Source organism: Pecten maximus, chromosome 14 (assembly GCF_902652985.1).
Source record: "Pecten maximus chromosome 14, xPecMax1.1, whole genome shotgun sequence".
Taxonomy (NCBI): domain Eukaryota; kingdom Metazoa; phylum Mollusca; class Bivalvia; order Pectinida; family Pectinidae; genus Pecten; species Pecten maximus.
The window spans coordinates 29,558,007-29,579,689 of record NC_047028.1 but is presented as its reverse complement, the minus strand read 5'-3'; the positions used below and the strand labels follow the sequence as shown (position 1 = coordinate 29,579,689).

The window sequence follows — 21,683 nt, the reverse complement described above, 5'->3', positions numbered from 1 at the left end:
CGAGGTAAGGCTATAGACTGCTTCATAAAACTTTAATGAGAATGTCATCGTGATCTATGGAGTTATTCATTATTTATTTCAATTTTAAAACCCAAAGGTCTTATCACAGAATTGATAGCAAATTGATAAAATCAGAGACGTATATATCACATGTGATATGTGATATATATATATGTCTCTGATAAAGTATAACAAGAGTAAATTGATTACATAGTAAGAGCAAATACGGTATATAAAGTGCATACACATGTGAAATAGAACTGATGTCCTAAATAGAAATCATATAGATAATCAAGTTAGTCTTGTTATGAACAGTAAAAAAGAGACCTAATTTTGAAAACAAATATTTGTCCTACATAAATCTCTCAAGTGAGACGTTAAAAAACTGTCAGGAACATGACTAAGGTAGTTAAAACTAATTAGGACTCTTTTAAGAACATTACAATTTCTTACAATAATCCAGCATTTACAGGGATAAAGCAGGGTTAAGCTACTCGACCTAGTCAAAAAAAGATGTGTAACTAAAAAGTTAAATTATCCTGTAAAAGTTCGATCAAGCAGGCTATGTACATATTTGAATAAAAATATATGTATCAATGCCTACATACCAGACTAGGTAAGTTGAATTGTGTACAAATTTACATGTAATATAGACTATTATCGTTTAATTTTGATTTAAAACACAGAAATTAAAAAAAAAAAACTATACAACTTCAATCTGGTTTACGAGTGTTGCTTGATATGGTGACCATATTTCAGAGCAGCAATCTAATTGACTGCACTAATGTACAGAGAGCGAATAACATTTTGAAAATCCAAATATGTAGATTGGCATGACCTTACCAACCACTTATCTAACATGTAATAAAAAGTTAAGAGTCGGAGTGAGCGTTACACCCAAGTCTTTAGCATGTGTTTCTTTCTTTAGAGATTCCTCACCCAAGCTGTCGGGATACTCAGTTGTATATCTTTTGTTGTTAAACGTTATATATTAATATTTCTTTATATTAAACGTACATTTTAAAGTTTTACACCAGTCGTAGACTCTGTCAATATCGGATAGGAGTTCACCACAGTCTTGAATATAACGTGCTGCTTTACAAAATTTGCCATTATCGGCAAAAAGGAAAGTTTTGAAAAAATGTAAAAGAGAGGGTGAATCATTCTAATCGAGTAGTTTCAGGACTGATATTATACAGATATTTTTTGTATCATCACACTAACATCATCATCAAAGTCTCTATCGCGGAGTTAACCGAATACCTCGTCAAAGTTGGAATAGCAAAAACTTTTCTTCGTGGCAACATTGCTTTACTTCATTAAGAAACACATCCGCTGCTAGTTTGATAGAATTTTATAATTATTGGTATGCACAAAAATATTTCCTTTGGTGTCTTTTCTAAAAGTGTTATTTAAAAAAAAACCAAAAAAAACACACACACCCTCACACATATACGCAGATTTAAATAACAGTCATTAAAGACACTTGTAAATACTTCTATTATTAAAAGCATACATTTGTAATTTAAACTCTTGAGGTGATGGTTTCATGATATATGTAGACTTAATAAATTTCGGTTTTTACCGTGGATATCTAAGATTTGTTATGATAAGTAGCCTACATAAATTCATTTGAATCATTATTTTATAAGTCATATTCAACTTGACATTTTCATATTATCTTTCATGAAAGTAAGAACAGGCTACTGCTATAGTTTAAACTCACTCAGGAATAAAATTTGACATGTTGGTCAGGTAATACAGGTAAATTTCGGTACGTTGGCTAAGTGAGAATGGGCCATAATTGGACCCCGGGGGGTTAATTGGGGACAGGTCACCTGGCCAGGTATACCGTGTGCCAGACGCAAAAGAGCTAGACTGGTCAGCATCTTACAGGTAAGGTGTGATAGGATGCATGTCATCATGGCTGTGGGGTTGCATATTGCGCCCAATTGGCCATTGGCAACAGGCCTTTCCTAGATGTTTGGCTTCAATGTAATGTACATGTAGTCTAGACATGTACATGTCTCAAGATCTGTCGACAGAACATACAATGTATAATATCATATAGATGACATGTACTGTAAAAGACAATTTTAAGTTTAGAATAACAATGTAAAAGAAACTTTAGTAAATTAACATTCAATAAAAATTTAAAATTTTAATATTTTGTCTGACAAAATATTTACATGAAGTACATGTAACCTAAGTCAGCCATTATTAGGCTTCTGAGACAAACTGATGTGTTGTAATAGAAGCATGTAAATGATTAAAATGATCGCAAACAGCATCAAAATTAATTTCAAAAGTAGATTCTTCACTCTACACTGTTGAAGTTTATATATATTGAAACAATGTATTACCGGGTTATGTCCTTTGTGATAATAAGTTTAAAAAAAACTGCTGTGCACTAATTATACGTTTACTTCAGTACCTTAAATCTCGTGCACTCCTCACTTCTCCTAGGGTGCAAAGGTAACTGATTGTCACTCTACTGAAGGTTAGATCACAAAACAAGTCCATTAATAAAGATTTTCAGAGTGTTATCCATTATCACGTAAACACACAGAATCTGCTCCATTGCAGACGTGTGATATACACGTATCTGATTGCACATGTACATTATGTATTCTTAAGTATATAATTATTAATGTCTTGTTTTTAGTTTTTATCCCTCCCCAGCCAGAGCTTCCTCTGATCCGACATCAGACTTTTAAACAAATCGTCAATGCTTACACACCAGTAATATGTACCAGTGATTGTTATATATAGACTTGCCAGACACGTACATGTACTTGACTTAATTGCCCCCCTAACTTGTTGCCATGGGTACTAATCCCCCTCCCCACCACCATCAACTTCACCTGATGGCCATGGATATCCACTTGATTAGGAGTCACCGGACTCAGGTGTGTAAGTCATAACCACACCTGGTCAGTTTCTCCTTTTTACAATTAGCCCTATAGGGGGTATATTCATAGCCTGGTCAATCTGTGTTCAGAATTCTTTATCTGTTTACCTGTACCTAAATTAACACTTTGATGTAAGTTTTTCAATTCAATTAGTTTATTACTTAAAACTTGCGGTTTATCGGTACAAATGCAGTGAATAAATGCAGTGAAAATATAGATAAATACATGAAAACAAAACAATAAAGTTCGGATACACAGAGACAACACATACGTGACCGCAGCGCTAGTGTAGAGAGTGATTTTATTTTAAAATTAAATGCTATCGTTTTTTGTTGCCGAGAATAATAAATTTTCCTCAATTTGAAAGATCCTTATATTACCTTAGTATTTCTGGTTTCTAAAAATTGTACAAATTTTCTCATACTGAGGTTTTCTATAGTAGTACAGTTTGATAAAACGTTCTTCCACTTCCCGATACAACATTCACTCCATCAGACACCATTTCACTGTCGCTTCTACGTGTTCGCTTCGTCTAGGATCCACTTTTTATAAGAACCAGACAATTTATTCAGAAACGGTCGATTATTTGTGAGCGTCAACCGTAGCATTTCCGTAGCATTACCGTAGCATTACCGTAGCACTTCCGTAGCATTTCCGTATCATTACCGTACCATTTCCGTACCATTTCCGTAGCGTTTGCGTTTAAGACGGAACAGCGAACGTACACGGGTCTGTAGGAAGGAGGAGACGATACTCTCAAAGATCTAATTTGTAAGATTCAATTCACTTCTTCGTTTAATATTTCTCTATTACTCGTGTAGCTAGAACAGCGGGCTGAGAGACGAGGAAATCACGACCACAGGAAAAAGGAAAAAGTTATTTTGTTAATGACAAGCAGGAACGTTTGAATTAGAAATTCCAGTCTTGTCCGTAGTGTTTCACTGGCAGTCTTATACAGCTTCCGTATCTGATTTCTCTAAGATGTCCGTAATCTGGACAGCGTTTACTTAATAAAGTCATCGTCTTCGTGTGAATTCAGTTGTCAATGTTGTTTTTGTCCATGCACGACTTAGTCGATAAATACTGTCTGTCTGTTAATCCGTACTCTCTCAACATCCTTGTGGGGTGCATTAACGATTTATTCCGCCACCTATAGGAGACGAAATATATTGTTTAATATATATATATATATTATAGAAAATATATTGTCATTTGGTTTCCTACCCAAAATTCATCATTTAAACTCTCTGCACAATTGGTTTTAAAGTATATTAGAATTTGAAAATATCATTTACTTGTAGGTTGCACCCCACAAGTTCACAGACAAAGAATTACATCCCACAGGTCCGTCCGTCCGTCCGTCCGTCCGTCCGTCCGGTTAACACTTTAAAACATTCAAAAGTTACAATAGGTAATGACATTAAACCCTTATGGTTATGTCATACAAAATAACAAAACTTTTTTATCAGTACGATAAAGACAGAGCAGTGATAACGATGATGTGGACATGACTGAGAATTTAGGCGACCTCCCGTTTATCAATACATAATTCATTACAAAGAGAACGGAAAGTTGTTGCGCTATGCATTCGTTAGCCCGGACATAAAACCTAATATACGGTTACCATCATGAAATTATCGAATGCGCCTAAAACTAGTCCAATATTCACCTTGTTTCAGTATACTGGCGGTAAAGATTTATATTACTTTGTACAGCAGAAAGCTGAAGACTATTCAAAGAAAACAACACCTTTCGATCATCTACCAATTCAGAAAAAGTTTTGTTTAAACTCCAGAAAAAACAGCATTGTCTGGGTGTTTGGTTTTATGTGGTACTATCTTACGGTATGTACCAACGAAAGAGGGGGCTACTGATGAATAAATTTTAAAGTGCCATCATACTGCAATATCAGTCTTGGACACGCCGGCGTAGAACTTCACGCAAACAAATTATATCACTGACTGCAATGTTTCGGCCAGGGGACAGAAATCAAAGCCTTCCTCAAAAGGGGCGAACGCTCAACTAAAGGATTAAAGTGAGGCAGTGTCAAGGGAGACGTTAGGATTTTGTTTGGAAGGACGATAAAAGATCACATCTCTTTTACGATTATACAAAAGGGACAATGTAGATACATTTGCTAATACATATTTAGAACAAATACAATGTATAGTAAATATCTTTGAAAAAGATTAAGGAATTGTTAATGTAAGTTTGATGTGTTATTTCCGCGTTCCTGGAAGTATGAAGTTATTATCACCATAGGAAAAGTACACATGCAGCGGATTAACTTTCTCTTCAATGTATCTTACACGAGTAACCAAGTCCAAGTACACGTGCGTGTGAAGGCGACGAAGATACATGCATTTGTTGATTGAAAAAGAATTTTGAGGACAATAGCTAAACACTTACATATTAGATATGGATAGGGTAGGTAATATACACTGTGCGTTTTAATGCAATTACTGTAGAATGCAAATTTTTAAACGGACAAATAAAAAGAGAAATCTTATTAATTTTCCGAGTTCGAGTTTTCCGAGTTTTCTTTACTAAGATAAAAAGAGAATTCGGCCGGGACTGACGAAGTACTTCGAGTTAAGCGGGATATTCTAGTTTTCTGAGTTCGAGTTAACGAAGTTCCACTGTATTTACCTTTCTCTGACGCCATCGTTAACTGATTGCTGTAAACAGCCCCGTCGCTTTTAATACGGAAGCCACTGGAGACAAAATCCATAACTGATAAAACATTCTACCGCAGGTCTGATCGACAAGTCGTTTCGGTACCAAGATATTTCAGTACTTCAAAAATTGTTTCGTTACTTTTATAAATGTTTTAACTTGATGTGGTAGGAGTTGGGGTGGGGGATGGGGGTGGCGGATGGGGTGGGGACAAGGTAATCAATGTTATCTGAGAGGTGGAAATATCGCCCCTCATAAATGTAACATTGATTTTATTTTGAGGCAGGTGACATTCAAATCTTCGCGAATGCATCCAAAATTCTCACATTCTCTCTCAAACAAGATCTTTAAGCAAGAGGTCTAATAATAAAAGATATACCTCAAAAATTAAATAATGTGACATCATTTTTCAGATACACATATTGCTGATTTTATACGACATTTGTCCAATTCAAAATCATACTTCTTCCGAAATAATACCACTACTCTTGACGTTGTTTGACAACCACTTCGATAAACTGGAGGATAATTTTCCTAGGTTGATGGCGATATTGGACCCGCCAAGTACTCTTGATACGAGAAGGATGTTATTTATGGATGATGAGTCCGGTACCTTCACTGGAAACGATTTATGGAATAGTTTAAGTCAAAATAGACTTCAGTTTTATAACGCAACTGGCGAAATACCGGAAACCTTTTTACAATTATACAGAACTTGTTCACCAGCTCAGATGCCCAACTCGTAATACGGAGCCTCGTACTGTTACCCGACGGAATAATGTGCTTACGACTTTAATTTGGCTGAGAGCATATCCATCGTATAACATTTTGACAATTTTATTTTGAGTTAGCGTTCAAACAGTTTACAGAATTGTGTGTCGTGTTTGTCCGAGTTTGTACGACATGTTGGCCACCTTCGTCATGTGGCCATCGACACAACAGTGGCAACGACTCCAATGAAGATGGCGACATATTCGGGGAGCAGTTGGATGTATTGATGGCACTTCCCATGAAATAAATATTCCACACGATAACCAACAATTACATTATAGTGGGCATCGGCTATCACTGTATTCATACGCAAGTTATCATAGATAATCAGTTACGTATTCGTCATGACGCTTCTGGTTTTTTAGGAAATAACAACGATGCGCAGACCTTCGGTTTGATGACTTCGATTGGCGACGGAATGCCATTTGACTTTCCAAGAAATTGCTACCTTTTAGGAGATGGTATAATATCCTTCGAGATATCCGATTATAACCCCAGGTATAGCCGCACAGATTCACAGGAGACCTGTTGATAATCAAAACAAACTTAGACGGTTTAATAGGATGATTAGAAGGCATCGTATTTATGTTGAACATATCATTCACCTGTTGAATGTTTTTCCGAATTATCGGAACATTATTTAGACATAGGAGAAGAAACATTGCACGACTAATTTGTTTATGTGCATGTCTAGCCTCACGTCGTACGGAATTGCTTTTCTCTGAATACATTATAAAATGGTCATGTTAAGTTTTTTTTACGTAATCTTTCGAGATTTACTGACACATTAAAAATAACGAAATTCCTCTTTCTGGTGGGGCCGCGCATCCATACTTAAATCTTATCAACCACACCTTCGTGCAGACTCGATCCCAGTGCACGTGAATGTAGTGAGCGACGGCAGTTCGTCACGTGGTCTGTATGTTACCTGTAATTGCCTTCCAAATTGAATTTCATAAATGTTGACTTAGCATGACTATAAAAAAAATAATAAAACAATTCTCAGATTAATACATTAATTAATGCTTCTTACATATACAGTACAGTGTACGTCCCGATCTATGTATACGTTAGCGGCTTAATTTTGATAACTCTATTACTCTAACATCGCTTAACAAATCTCTTTTTATTACCATTATTTTATTTGTTATATAGTCGGTTGTATTAAATGCCTGAACGGCTGAATTGTGTTGCCATGTTTTATGTACCGACTTCAAATAAAGTTTTACTTGACTTGATCCGTCATTTGACTTTTGAAATAACCATTTCAATGAAAACAGAGGACGAAATGGTATATATGGTGAAATATAATGTAGACCGATTAAAGGGAGGCAACTACAATGTTCCGTGTGATGTTTGAATATCGAGGTTGGTACATTTTCCAGTTTAAACGACATGTTGATGCAACTCAAAATTTGATTGTTTAAATACGTAAAAAAAAAATAAAAAATTTCAGTCTGTCAATTTCATCAAATCGATATAAATGTATGATACTCTAACAGTATTCATTTTGAAACAGTTAAATTGCCGGACTCGTCATTGCTGCTTCCGGAGATTATACAGTTGTCGAAGACTTCCGGAAACACTCGGCTCGACTGAAGTTTTCGAGAAAAACATGCAAATATGCAAAATCCGCAAAGTACGTATACAATTAAGTGTACCATTTTAAACTTATATATACAATCATGTGATATCCATTGATGGTTACATAATTTTAAGTAATTTCGACAGTAGAAACAGTTGAGGAAGGCAGCCCTATTCATGTATCTCAATCAGTCAATTTCCTCAACTTCCTCGAAACCAGTCCAAACCCGAAATTATGCTCCAGGGTGCTTGCCATCCCCTTGGAATTTTTACCAGGAAGTTTTAGCGTTTTCAATATTTCAAGCTTCAGATCTGTTTTACAAACTTATATACATTTGTCAATGTCAGCCAGATGTCAGTGTACCCCCCCCCCCCCCCCCCCCCAACACTAATTAACCCAATCTAACCCAATAAATACTTCAACCCAGGTAGATAATGTCATAAAGCGTCATAAGCTGGTATATTACTATATGTTTACACTAGTTTACTATTTATAAGAAGAAATTGTTAAGCGAGTATGAATACAGTTGTAAAATCTCGTTAAGAAATTATGTAATAAAATTGTACAAATACAAAAAAGTAAGATATAGGATACAGTGTTATTAGTTGTTATCCATCAAGAGATTGCGAATTATGAGTATTACGAAAATTATATCTCATTTAATAGATAATGATGAAAAAGGTTTTTAGGAGTCAATGAAGAATGGGATACTTGGGTAAAGGTCATGTGATAAATTGGTATTTCATTGTTCTTTTATAAACTTTCTTATACAATTACTGTAAACCTCCGGTTAGTTCGAACAAAATTAAATAAATATTGACGAACCTGTTTGAATTATTCGAAATTATGATTCAGAAAATATCGAACTATCCGAGTAGATCTTGGCTAAAATCTCAGCCGAGTAAAATCAGAATACTATGAGAAAACCTGGAAAAAATCTGGTTGGTTGGGCGGATAACTCCAAACTATTTCACATACAATTGGGGAATTGATCCCTGGGCACCTAGTTATGCCTCGATCCAACCACCCTATCTATTGCTGTTGTATATATAATGGCTCTGTTGCTAGGATACACATGTACACTTACTTCAGTTACAATAGATAGCGTATGTGACATGTCTCCTATATGTTGTTAAGTGAGGTGGTCACCAGCTACTTCAAGGTGACCCCACTTTCTAATGATCTTGGTTGTCTATGGGTAATTTTAAAACAGTTTATATATAGCTAGCGTTAGATAACAAGTTTTTAAATGGTTCACAAATTAAAGCAGTCTCTCTCTCTTGATGTTTGGCCTGACATCTGATATATACTGGCCAGCATGAGGAGACTGTTATAATGACAAGGAAGCTGTACAGCAGAATTATAAAAACAAGTATGTATATTGAATGATTAATTTTTGACAAAATAAAAATAACGTGTGATTAGGTCTTAATAAGAGCCTTGTACTGTAGATTACTGAAAATAGGTAGCTGATTTTCCAATACAAGAAGTCTGCATGGACATTAGGACCATGTAAATCTGGCATTGTCAAATAATATTTTTAAACATGATGCTGCTGCTGATTGATATGGTACATATGTGTGAATGTTATTACAATGTCATTTATGTTTATTATGTAAAACCTTTGAAAAATAAAGAAAATATAAACAAAATATATCACAACATTTGAACCACATCTATAGGAAAACAGAATAGGGCTAATCATGATGTGATGGCAACAAAAAATTCACCTTGACTTCATGTAGTTTTGATGTTAGAAGAGGTTAAATGTGTGAAAAAAACATTGATTTAATATGTAACAGAGCGCATGACTAATTAAGTTTAAATCACTGCCTCGACTAGGGATTGAACCCGGGACCTCTGGCGTACTAGTCTTGCACTCAACTGATCGAGCTAAGGAGAAGATCAATCTAGCCCAGTGGTATATTGCGGCTAGTATTTCCCAGGGTTACATATATATACTCCCCCCTCCAGGAAAGAACTTGTCCTGAAGTTTTCCAGGGGTAACAGCAATGCTTTCTCAAGTAACACTTAAGTATTTTCCCCCCGAGTCCCTACATGAGTGCCAATGTAACAGAGTGTATGGTTAATTAAATTTAAATCACTGACTCCGCTAGGGATCGAACCTGGGACCTCTGATTTACAAGTCTTACGCTTAACCATTCGAGCTAAAAGAATATCTCTCTAGCTACTCGGTATATTGCGGCTACATGTAGCTATATATTTACCAGGGTTACAATTAGCTCACCTAGTCCTGACCAAGTGAGTTGATCATTTTGTCAACAATTGGATAAAAGACTTTTTCCTCCTAATTATGTCACACAAACTAAGTTTGGGGACTTATTGTTACTACTGTAGTAGAGGATTTTAACATTTCATTAATGAGTTAGCCAATAGGGCAGGGATAGAGAGCAAGTGATGTAGAGAGCAAGTGAGGTCAGAGATAAGGAGATGTGTAGTGGTCAGTGTCTGTGAGAGGAAAGTGACCAGACAGAGAACAGATGTGTTTTTATACAATATTAAATGCTTCATTAAATTAGTTATAGTAAGTTTATAATGATGTATCCTTAGTTAGGATATTTTAGTGTAGTTTATATGATACAGTTAGATCTAAAATATTATAGAAGATAAATGAATAGCAATCATTGTAGTGGCTTTTATAACATACATATGACATGTTTTTGATACTTGAAGTTGGATAACTTTAATATGGTAAAGGTTATTATTATTTTAGAAGTTTAAGGTAATAGAGTACAGAAAGCTGGTTATTATGATGTGTGTAAGGATATGTGTGACATTATAGTTCATTAGTAAGATAGGAATGAGTCCCGTGTGAGTTTAACATGAAAAGGATGAAAGCTTTCCGAGAGTAAGATTTGGGATAAGGAGACAAGGCCAGAACTTGTATAAGAAGTAAAGAAATTAGAAGAACAACTTTTGTGAAGATTCCTAGTTATAACACTACACCCTTTCTTTTTCTTATTCTGGACGAATATTGTCTTATGCATTTCTCTTATACTATTTGATGAATCTAAATGAAACATTGCCAATTGCAAGTGTTCATCATGACAAGGGGATGTGCATGCAACCCTTTATTTTTCGATCATCAACCATGGTGGCTACCATGGCCTTTGATTGGCTAAAAGTTTTGAAAATCTAATTTGCTTTTACTCTTTAACCATTTAATGGATACTGATGCAAGTTAGAAGGAGGATGGTTACAAGATGTACTTAAACTACGAATAATAAATTGAAATTGAAATAAAATGGCCACCATAGAATCGACTTCTGATTGGTCGAAATTTCAATATTGTCTCTGATTTTGATGAAATGTAGGTACACAAAAATTGGTATATAAGGGTATTAGAGGACTGTGAATTCAACTGCAGGAGTTTTGTTGCCATACCAATCGTACAGAGGCTTCTGAATGGTTGATATTTATATATTGTTCATTCGATTGGAAATTTTACATAATTTGACTGGAAGCATATATATGTAAGTGATGGGGATTCAAAAAACTTTAAATGATGAGACTGACTGGCAGGGCCAAGAAGTCGCAATTTGGCTATATTGTTATAAATGATGGATATTGTTTGACTGATATCATCCCTAGGTGATGGAAATTCAAAAAACTACAAATGTTGGGAATGACCCTATCCCATAAGGGGGCTAAGGGGCAGGCCAAAAGGTAGCAGTTTGGCTATATTGCTATAAACGACTTCTCCTCTGGAACTAAGCAATGAATATCACTCATAAAAGACTAGTGGAAATCTTTAAGGTGATGGGGATTCGACAAGCTACAAATTGTGGGTCTGACCCCCCGAAAGGTTGTGGGGCATGGCCAAAAGAGAACTCAATCTAGCTATGTTGCTATAAACAGCTTCAGTTTTTAGCTCACCTGTCCGAAGGGCAAGTGAGCTTATGCCATGGTGCGGTGTCTGTCGTCTGTCCGTCCATCTATCTGTCCATCTATTCATCTGCTAGCGTCAACTTTTTCATTTAAATAACTTCTTCTCAATAAGCAAGGGCTGCAGAGTTTGTTCAAATGAATGACCTTGACCTTCATTCAAGATCACATGGGTCAAATAGGCTAAAATCTTCAAACAACTTCTTCTCAATAACCAAGAGTTCCAGGGACTTGATATTGGGCTTGTAGCATGCTGGGGTGAAAGGCTACCAAGTCTGTTCTAAAGAATGACCTTCACCTTCATTCAGTGTCACATGGGTCAAATAGGCTATGCTCTTCAAACAACTTCTTCTTAATAGCCAAGAGGCTCAGGGACTTGATATAGGGCCTGTAGCATGCTAGGGTGAAGGGCTATCAAATTTGTTCAGATGAATGACCTTGATCTTAATTCAAGGTCACATGGGTTGAATAGGCTTAATTCTTCAGACAACTTCTTCTCAATAACCAAGAGTCCTAAGGACTTGATATTAGGCCTGTAGCATGCTAGGGTGAAGGGCAAACAAGTTTTTTTCAAATGAATGGCCTTGACCTTCATTCAAGGTTACATGGGTCAGATAGTTTAAAATGTTCAATTAAGTACTTCTCAATAAGCAAGAGGCTCTAAAAGATAAATACAATCATGATGTAAAATAGGCCTGGGGTCTTTCTTCTCCCCAAGATGAGGAGTGCAATAGACTCATATCCACTCAACAATGTGCAGGCCAGCCTAGCATTTAGCCACACTAAGCAATGCTAATGTTGGGTGTACAATCACACCCCTTATTTGTCAGTGGACATGAATAAACTTTCAGATATCCAAGTTTTTCGAGGTAACTGAGAACATTTCATATGGAAATTTTACAGAGAGCATTGAATGTTTAAACATATTTAACGTTAAGCAGGGTCATCAAATTATTACAGTTAAAGTTGTTTGTCAGCTCGACTGGCCCAAAGGTCCGGTGCACTTATCGCTCCGCACATCATCTTGTCCTTCAACATTTCTGTTAAATCACTTTGATAAAATTTGTTCAAGAGTATGATTGGGCAAAGTGATTCAATGTGTATACAACGAGGGTGTGGCTCCCTTTGGGCCATACAGGAAGGACCCAATAGGGGAAATAGAGCTTAACCCTTTTAATTGCTAGTCCTGCTTGCCTGAATGAATTTATGATAAAATTTGGTATGGAGCATTATTGTAAAAAGGAGATCAAATATTGTATAACTGAGTGAATGCCTTCCCTTGGACCGGACAAATCAACACTCTTAACATGATTTTTTTAGTCTGGCTATAAACCCCTGTGGTACGTTCGTAAAATTATGTTGAACACAAAATTTACTTAGATTGGTAAATACATGATTGCAGGAGAGAAAATAAAACAAATCTGATGAAGAAGGTAAAGAATTTGTCTGAATATTCCTGCAATATTCCTTCGTTACAAAGAAACATGCTAAATTAAACTGAAAATATCGTCATTCAAACTAAATCTGAATTCCAACTTGAATCGATAAATCAATGGCAAAATCATTAATTTTCATGAAGATCTTTGAGAAAGTCCCAAGGGGTTCCGTAAGGGTATGCGTCTTCTGTATACGTACACTAAACCTCATCTCTCTAAATATTAACTAGTCATGATGTTAGCAGCATTATCTACACATATATGCGAAAAATTTACCAAACACCTTTCGTTTGTTACAGATCTAATACAAATAAACTTTGTCCGTGCGGGGAAATATGGTGCCCGTGGGTCAGGCCACCAGCAGTATGTGAACTCGAGAGGTCGCGGGAATGAAAGGCGACACTCCTCCAGTAGTGCATGCCCCTACACTAGGAACAGCCCTCCAAGTGAACAAAAGCCCGGATGCACAAGTTTTGACTATGGCCATGGCAGATCAATACAGATTCCACAATTGCCGAATCAGGAAGAAGTACCAAAGCCTTTGTCAAAAAAGGAAATAAAACGTCAGCATTACCGAAAGACGATAAACGATGCAATATTAGCGGAGTCACTAAGCGCCCAAAAAGAGCCAATAATAGCCATCGAAAATCTGTCTTGCCGGGATCTAGTCAGTGAAGTAGTGAAACGGCTGATCAGATTAGGAGGTACAGCGAGTATAGACCAGCTGAAAGATTCCGTTTTTTCTGATAGACTTTTTAAAGAGGTTGAGAAATTGTCTAACGATGGTACGTTGGAGGGGTTACTGAAGGATAACAGGGAGATGTTTGCTGTGACGCACCTCGGTGGAAATGTATGGCAGGATGGCGAAACAGAGGAACTCGATACGACTGTCACCTATAATTTCAACCTTCAGATTTGCAAAATAAATGGTACGAAACCTGGCTCGTGCATCAGTCCATGTTCAGATTTGCACTTGTGTAAATTTCATATCATGAGCAAATGTACGACGCTGGGATGCAAATTTGGCCACGGAGAAGAACTTGGGCACAATGACGATGTTTTACGCCATCATTTTTTAGACAGACTGACTCGCGAAGAAGTATGTGGTCAACTCCTCAGTTTACAAAATCGACGCGGTCTCACTGTTCCAGAAGTCTGCACATTTTACAACGCTAGAGGCTGCAGCAAGAATCAGGCGTGCACCTTTTTGCACGTGTGTAGATACTACATCCTGGATAGGTGTGAGTTTTCTTCTCGTTGTAAAAGGCCTCACAATTTATCGGATACCCACACACAATCCGTTTTGAAATTGTACGGATTGAAGGACATATCGGACAAAAGAATTAAGGAGTTTCTGAAAAGAGCATACACCGATCCTAACGGTAAGCTTTGGTTAATTTAAAATAATATTGTTCTCGAACAAAAAAAAAAGAAGTTAGCTTAGTCTCAAGTCAATTAATCAAGATTTCTATGTAAAGAAAATGGCCACGTGTAGTTCAATATTTCAATAGTTTATTCAACTTGAACATTCAACACACAGAAACATAAATTACAACACCATAAATACAATACCGTTGCATGCAAATGAGATAAACACGGTATATTTTAAGTGTACGATTTTTCCCGTAAATTTCATTTCGGTTGTGTTCAATGTAGACAGATGTTGCTATAGTAATCAATTTTTCAATAAGTAAAATACATTTTAATCATATTTTATAAGTCATATTATATGAGATATTGTCTTATTAAAAACTTAACACTCGTTATATATATATATATATATATATAATATAAATTTGCGATAGAAAATTAATGATATATAATATACTCTAGTTTGTTGCCATTAGATAGGTTTTCGACAATATTTCCGAAAGGTATGGCCATGTGACTAAAACGATCATGTGATTTCAAGTCATGCGTTTTATCACTTTCATAAAGAGCCGTCACATTTGTTTTTCAACTGAACTGAACATGATTCACTCAAATGAAAAAATAGTTAGACTTGTTACATCATTCGTAAAGCCGATCTGAACGTAAACTCACTTAACCAACCTAATTGTCTTTCTTTGACAGTAAACAAAGGCAACTGTAGCGAGAATACTCCAGAAGACGGTACCCCATGTCCACGATGGATCATGCGCGGACAGGAAGAGCATGGTCATAATCTGAGGGATTCCGAATGTAGACAACTGGAGCAGATGTACCGGGAATACTTAGCTGTAGTACAACGTACCACGACCATCAGTGGACAGTCGTAAGTATATGTAATTCATATCTTCGTCTTCTAACTCGTTTATTTGGACACGTCTATTGTCCGTCCTGAATGTAGGACTTGTACCTATGCTTCTTAACAGGCTGCTAATGTGTGGATTAACATCAAATACTTTCTGTCTTAAAAACATTTTCTTAATGTCTCCCGTGTTTGGCAATTCCATGAAGCGTTCACTCATTGTATGATATCATATTGGTTCTGTCCTCTGGCTACAAAGTCGCAAAATTGGATTTCGGTATTCTCTTCTTGACTGTCAGCTTTTAATCTGGATATACGGATTGATTCTCCCGTATCCAGGTGTGACATTTCAGTGTGGTGACACTATACAAACGTTCGTCAGTTTCCCAATCATATCAATATTTATCGTATTAATACAAGGTAAACCCTATCAGGCTAACTAAACCCAAACTATTTAATAGGATTTAATTGGAATAATTATGGACGCAGGCTACTAGCCCCTATATCCATATCAGAAATACAATTATAACGTGTCTCGTGCTAAATGACTTTCTTTTGCATTGATTTGTTCTATTGAAATCTTAACCTTTTTCTTGCATTGTCCATTTCTATTTTATCGCTACAGTTCTATTTTTGTCTTTTCAGGGTCCATGTTAACTTTGCCCAAATGACGGCAAGGTTAGAGGGTAGCCAGTGGGGCGTGGAACTTATGCGCCTTCCCTATCAGACGGTACCTTGGTTGTGAAGCTCAGTCAGTTGTTGTCATGGTGATGAAAACTGAGGTTTTGGTCAGTTTTCACCAAATGCGTTCTTTAATAAACTATGATCTAGCTATATAGATTACCGAACACAAACGCTAAACAAAATATCAATTTGCTGGAAAGGGGTGATAACTATAGAAATAGTTCCGATTTGGTGAGATTGAAAGATGTAAACAACGCCATCTCACTATTTCTTTACCTGGATGTGTCTATAGAAATGGCTAACTTTTGTTTATCAAACAGAGAGAAAATTGTCATCTAAAGCTTTCTACTTTGAACCTTGAAGAGAGATTCCATAATGGCTATATGTATTGTTTCGCTCATAGAAAGATACCACATTTCTGCTCAACTTGTTAAAATTCTTTTCTTTCTCTCTCGTCTTCCATTCGTCGCTTTGATTTCCTCAGTATGTATCCATTTCTATCAGACATTGGCTTCTACTAAGGCATAAAGAAGAAAATCGTCGGGGTATTCTGTCCTTTACCCGACAGGTAGATAATGAAAATGAAGAACGAATTTGTGACTGTTCTTTAGACTTTATATTCATGAATTATCAATCGGAAGAACCAACAGACATACAAATTGATAAAACTGTTTTTACATCATGAACATTTGACATTTCAGTCATAATAAAATCTGAAATATGCATTACACCAGATCGTTTACATTAGGGTAATATCATATATGTTACTTGCATTATAAACCTGATCGAAGGAAGAAAACTTCAACAGAAGGATCGATTTGTTGACCTCTTTAATTATAAGAGTTTGTCTTACACCTGGAATAAAATATACAAAATGTGTTCCATCAAATTAAGTCCGAACTTCCATTAAATAGTATGGGACGATACAAAATACTGACATATTGACCTACTTCGGCGAAATTAGGTCACTACCACAATAATGTAAACAGTCAATGAATCTTTAAACTAAAATTTAAAGTTCAATCTTACATGATAATGGTGACTAGTATCATTATTTGTTTGTAATTATGAAATAGTATCTCCAATTAAAGATGTATATATTCAAAACTCTTATTGTACATACCCTAATCTGCCAAAGGTGAAAGGTTAAGTTTAGCTGCGCATTGTTCTTGTGCTCTCAAATGTTTTAAGTCCGTCGAGAGACTTGAACAAATTATAAGGAGTATATATGATTTGTTTCGTTCGGCAATTTGTAAAATTGCTTTTTATGTGCCATCTTGTAAATCATTTGGGTCTGATCATGATTGGATGAACAATGAAAATCTTAAATCTAGATCTATACCGCATGAGTACAGATACTATTGACTTCACTATAAATAATGATGTACCTGTTTATAACTAACATGTAAAAATGATATATAAAATCGCAACGTACTCGTACATTGTAAATTAAAATTTCGCACATTAGAAAAATTAGGTTAATTCCAACTCGGCCAACATTTTGGTTTTGTAGAAATATCATAACTTGAGTTTACCGAGACAAACTTTTAGTAAAGTTTACTTCAAGATAACCAAATATAGGTCCATTTACAGTCAATGAAAACTAGATACATCATATAAATGTTGCGTGTCTCATGTAAGGATGTTTATCAATTTAATTTGTTATCATTGTCTGGTGTGTATTTTTATTAGATTTGAAACTACTGACCCTGTTTATCATAGTTATATGAACTTATTAATTATGTATGTACTATTTTGCTCGTTTTATTATTATTTTTTTAATTTATTTTCGTTGTTATAAAATCAGGATCCCGAGACCTGGATAATGCGGTTCTAACAACACCGATGTAGTATCGTAACAGATGGCCTTTCATGTTATTTTATGTGATATGTTTTGAAATGATAGAAAAAGATAATTTCATATTGACAACATGTTGTGAATAGAGATTATAGTTGATGATGTTTGGATTATAATGTTATGGAGTTAATTTAATTATTATTTGTGTAGATTCCTGGACCCAGATTATTTTCGTCATTTCGGTGTATTCACAGTTGTTCAATAGCTTTGTGTTAATGTAAAGGTTCAATTTGCGTTTAAGAAGCGCTCTTAGTCTTGATTAATTTCACATTTGTCTTTACGAAAGTGTGTGATTTATACAATCTTCACTCACCTGTACATGCTCTGTGTAACATGTTCATATGTATTGCTATTGTATTTAATATCTAATGAACCTAAAGCTTACACAATAAACTATTCGAAATGGAAAATATGCAATTGTTATGTGAGGAACAATGTGTTAATGACGATTTTAGTATCATGCAGATTAAGACCAATTCAACAACATTAAACTGATCTTGTAACTTCATCACTCAATACTTCAGCTAAATGTCATTCAAATGCAAGTAAAGTGAACTGGTTAACTGTGCATTTTTATTTTACAGATTGGTTTACTTAAAGTAGGTCTCAATATATATCATTTTGTTAAAGTCATGTTATAAATATGTCCATTTATAGGCTCCTTTTCTACCCTGATTCTAATATATATAAATAAATATTTCAATATCTTTTATCATTTATATTGATATCATGTTTTAAATTAGCCAGTTTACAAACGAAATAAACCATTTTAAACGCCCGATCCTGTCCATTAGACGCCACAATCTGTAAATCGTATTTTGGTCCTGAGCGAGCCAGTATATAAAATACATCAATATTTCACATAATGTTGTTAAAATTAACTCATAATGTTTTGAAATGACCATTTAAAATAGGAAATAAATGCAAAACTTATATTCTTAAGGTAAAATCCTGCCAGTAAGCTGCCCGATCTTGTAAATCGTCTTTTTGTCCTGCGCGACTCGGTAAAATTATTCGAATTTTTTTTTATTTTGTTAGAAATTTTATATTTTTAAATCTGCTTAAAACAAAAATTAGATGCATAACCGTCATGTTTAAACTCTGTTCCTGGCCGTAAGCCGCCCGATCCTGTTAACCTTCCTTTGGTTTGGCGTGCGCAGTGCAGTTATGAGAAGAAAAGCACAACAATTCATATCACTTTGATAAAGATGAACCATTATGTTTAAATATGACGATAAATAATCGAAATAAAGGCTAGGTATAAGCAAAGCTAAAAGGTCCAATTCTAACCTGATCATATAAATCGTCTTTCAAACCCGAGGTATACATACTAGGCCGAAGACAAAATGTCTTAACGTAAACATCGATGTAAAAATACAGGAAAAGAATTGAATTTTTGGTAAAGATAGTGGGAAAAGTAAGCTTTTGTTCTTTCGATGTTGTTGACTACGGAGGCGTATAAGAGCCACTGCAAAAAATATTGATTTTGTAGGTACAACTAGTATCTTGTACAACTTCGTATCTCGTTAATACAACTTAGTATTTTGTACGTACAACCTAGTATCTTGTATGTACAACTTACTATCTTTTACGTACATTTTAGTATCTTGTATGTACAACTTACTATCTTGTACGTACAACTTAGTATCTTGTAAGTACAATTTGCTATCTTGTACGTACAACCTAGTATCTTGTATGTACAACTTACTATCTTGTACGTACAACTTAGTATTTTTTACGTAAAACCTAATATCTTGTACGTACAACTTAGTATCTTGTACGTACAACCTAGTATCTTGTATGTACGACTTACTATCTTGTATGGATAACTTACTATCTTGTATCTTACTATCTTGTACGTACAACTTAGTATATTTTACGTAAAACGTACTATCTTGTACATACAACTTACTATCTTGTATGTACAACTTACTATCTTGAAAGTACAACTTAGTATCTTGTATGAACAACTTACTATCTTGTATGTACAACTTAGTATCTTGTATGTACAACTTACTATCTTGAATGTACAACTTACTATCTTGTATGTACAACTTATTATCTTATATGTACAACTTACTGTCTTGTACGTATAAGTTAATATCTTGTGTGTTCAACTTACTATCTTACTATCGTTAATGAAGAAGTTATGTTTGGTCCTGCATTCATCAATTTGTAAGAATTGTAAGCTTATGTCGATTGTTGTCCATGTAGAAGTACATGTGTACATATATAGTCCGACCAAAATGACCTATCGTGTTGAACTTTTATTTGAATATTGATTACAGACGAGTCTATAAACATTAAGGGGAAATATGTGCTTTGTATATATACATGTATATCTGTTAGTTGTTTATTAACTGCACCATTGTATTTATACTAGTCTAGTTTTAACGAATTGTTAACATGTGAACAATTGATCACATAGTTACTTGACTATCTGTAAACCATGCATAAAAAATAAATGATACAATCCCTGTGTTGTCAATACAAAATTGTAACATAAACGAATGGTCCAAAACAGCACCCTGCTGGACACATTAGTATTCCTAATAAATATGTTTTGTTAACACACCTGTGCACCAATGAAACTATCCACTCTGAATACAATTCATTCCACGAAAAGGTCAACGCGACAGGTCATTCTGGTTTGACTATACACATGTTGCAAACAGGACAGTGATTAAACCATTATGGATTGTTTAGCTTATGAACCACATTTTACTGCCCATAAATTCGCATCAATTCATTACCTTTGCTAATCCCTTTTTAAGTACCTATGGATCTATTTATGTATATACCGCTGGCACTACCAGTATGTTTATTCTGTTTATTCTGTTTCTATTTCTTGCACAGTTTTTATTCCTTTTTTTCTTTTTTTTTCTTTTTCTTTTATATTTGCACAGAAAATGTGGTTCCATTGATTTCTACTTTGTTGTTTTCCGACTTATCATAAAGCAGGTATAATGTAAATATTTTGCTCAGTGCTAATTATGCATGAACGTTTGGTGTAAATTGGATCCTCTCTGCATGGTTGATAACCCTGGTTCATGTAAGACCAACATTAAGATTCCTCACTAGCATGGCAACTCTGAACCAACGATTACATAATTAGTAATCACTAATTAGGCGTGACCAAGACTGAAACATAACCTGATCGACATCTGGATATTGTGAGAAACTGAGCATCATGCAATAATTAAACTATGCGGATCAAGAATCTTGGTATATTGTGAATAACAAGCTATTTGAGCAACAAATTGTGACCTAAACGAAGATATAGGATGAGGAGGGAGGTTGTTTGACTGCTCTGTTATATGTATGAGGTGAATTGAATTTCCCGCTTTTAGGTATCGTGATTTGTATCTATTTTTGTCTGTGAATGATTCCTCGAATAGGGAATAGCAGAATTTCACTTTTATTAGCAAAGTTACAACTACAGATATATAGGCAGATGCGGAATCGAGTTTCCTTCGCAGTCGCATGACTACTTGTAAGGTTTCTCCTTTCAAGTTCCAAAACTTGAATGATTATAACACACACACTCACACAAACAACAAGAACAAAAGCAATAATACTATCCCTTTTTAACATAACATATACCTTTTTCCCTATGAAATACCAA

The 21,683-nt window shown here is 35.1% G+C and overlaps 1 protein-coding gene across 1 annotated transcript; it reads left to right on the top strand.

Moving 5' to 3' along the window:
• The first annotated feature begins 7,924 nt into the window (after positions 1–7,924).
• On the top strand, positions 7,925–18,468 carry LOC117342434 (protein mono-ADP-ribosyltransferase PARP12-like). The gene is made up of 4 exons (XM_033904593.1): positions 7,925–7,998; positions 13,586–14,668; positions 15,360–15,540; positions 16,162–18,468. The coding sequence occupies exons 1-4, from the start codon at positions 7,983–7,985 to the stop codon at positions 16,259–16,261; spliced, it is 1,380 nt and encodes a 459-aa protein (XP_033760484.1). The 5' UTR covers positions 7,925–7,982; the 3' UTR covers positions 16,262–18,468.
• The last annotated feature ends 3,215 nt before the right edge of the window (positions 18,469–21,683 follow it).

What these genes read in the sequence shown, in the direction of transcription:
- LOC117342434 (XM_033904593.1), top strand. An exon ending in AGCATACACCGATCCTAACG is followed by an intron (nt 14,669 to 15,359) that starts GTAAGCTTTGGT and finishes TTTCTTTGACAG; the next exon opens with TAAACAAAGGCAACTGTAGC. An exon ending in ACGACCATCAGTGGACAGTC is followed by an intron (nt 15,541 to 16,161) that starts GTAAGTATATGT and finishes TTGTCTTTTCAG; the next exon opens with GGTCCATGTTAACTTTGCCC.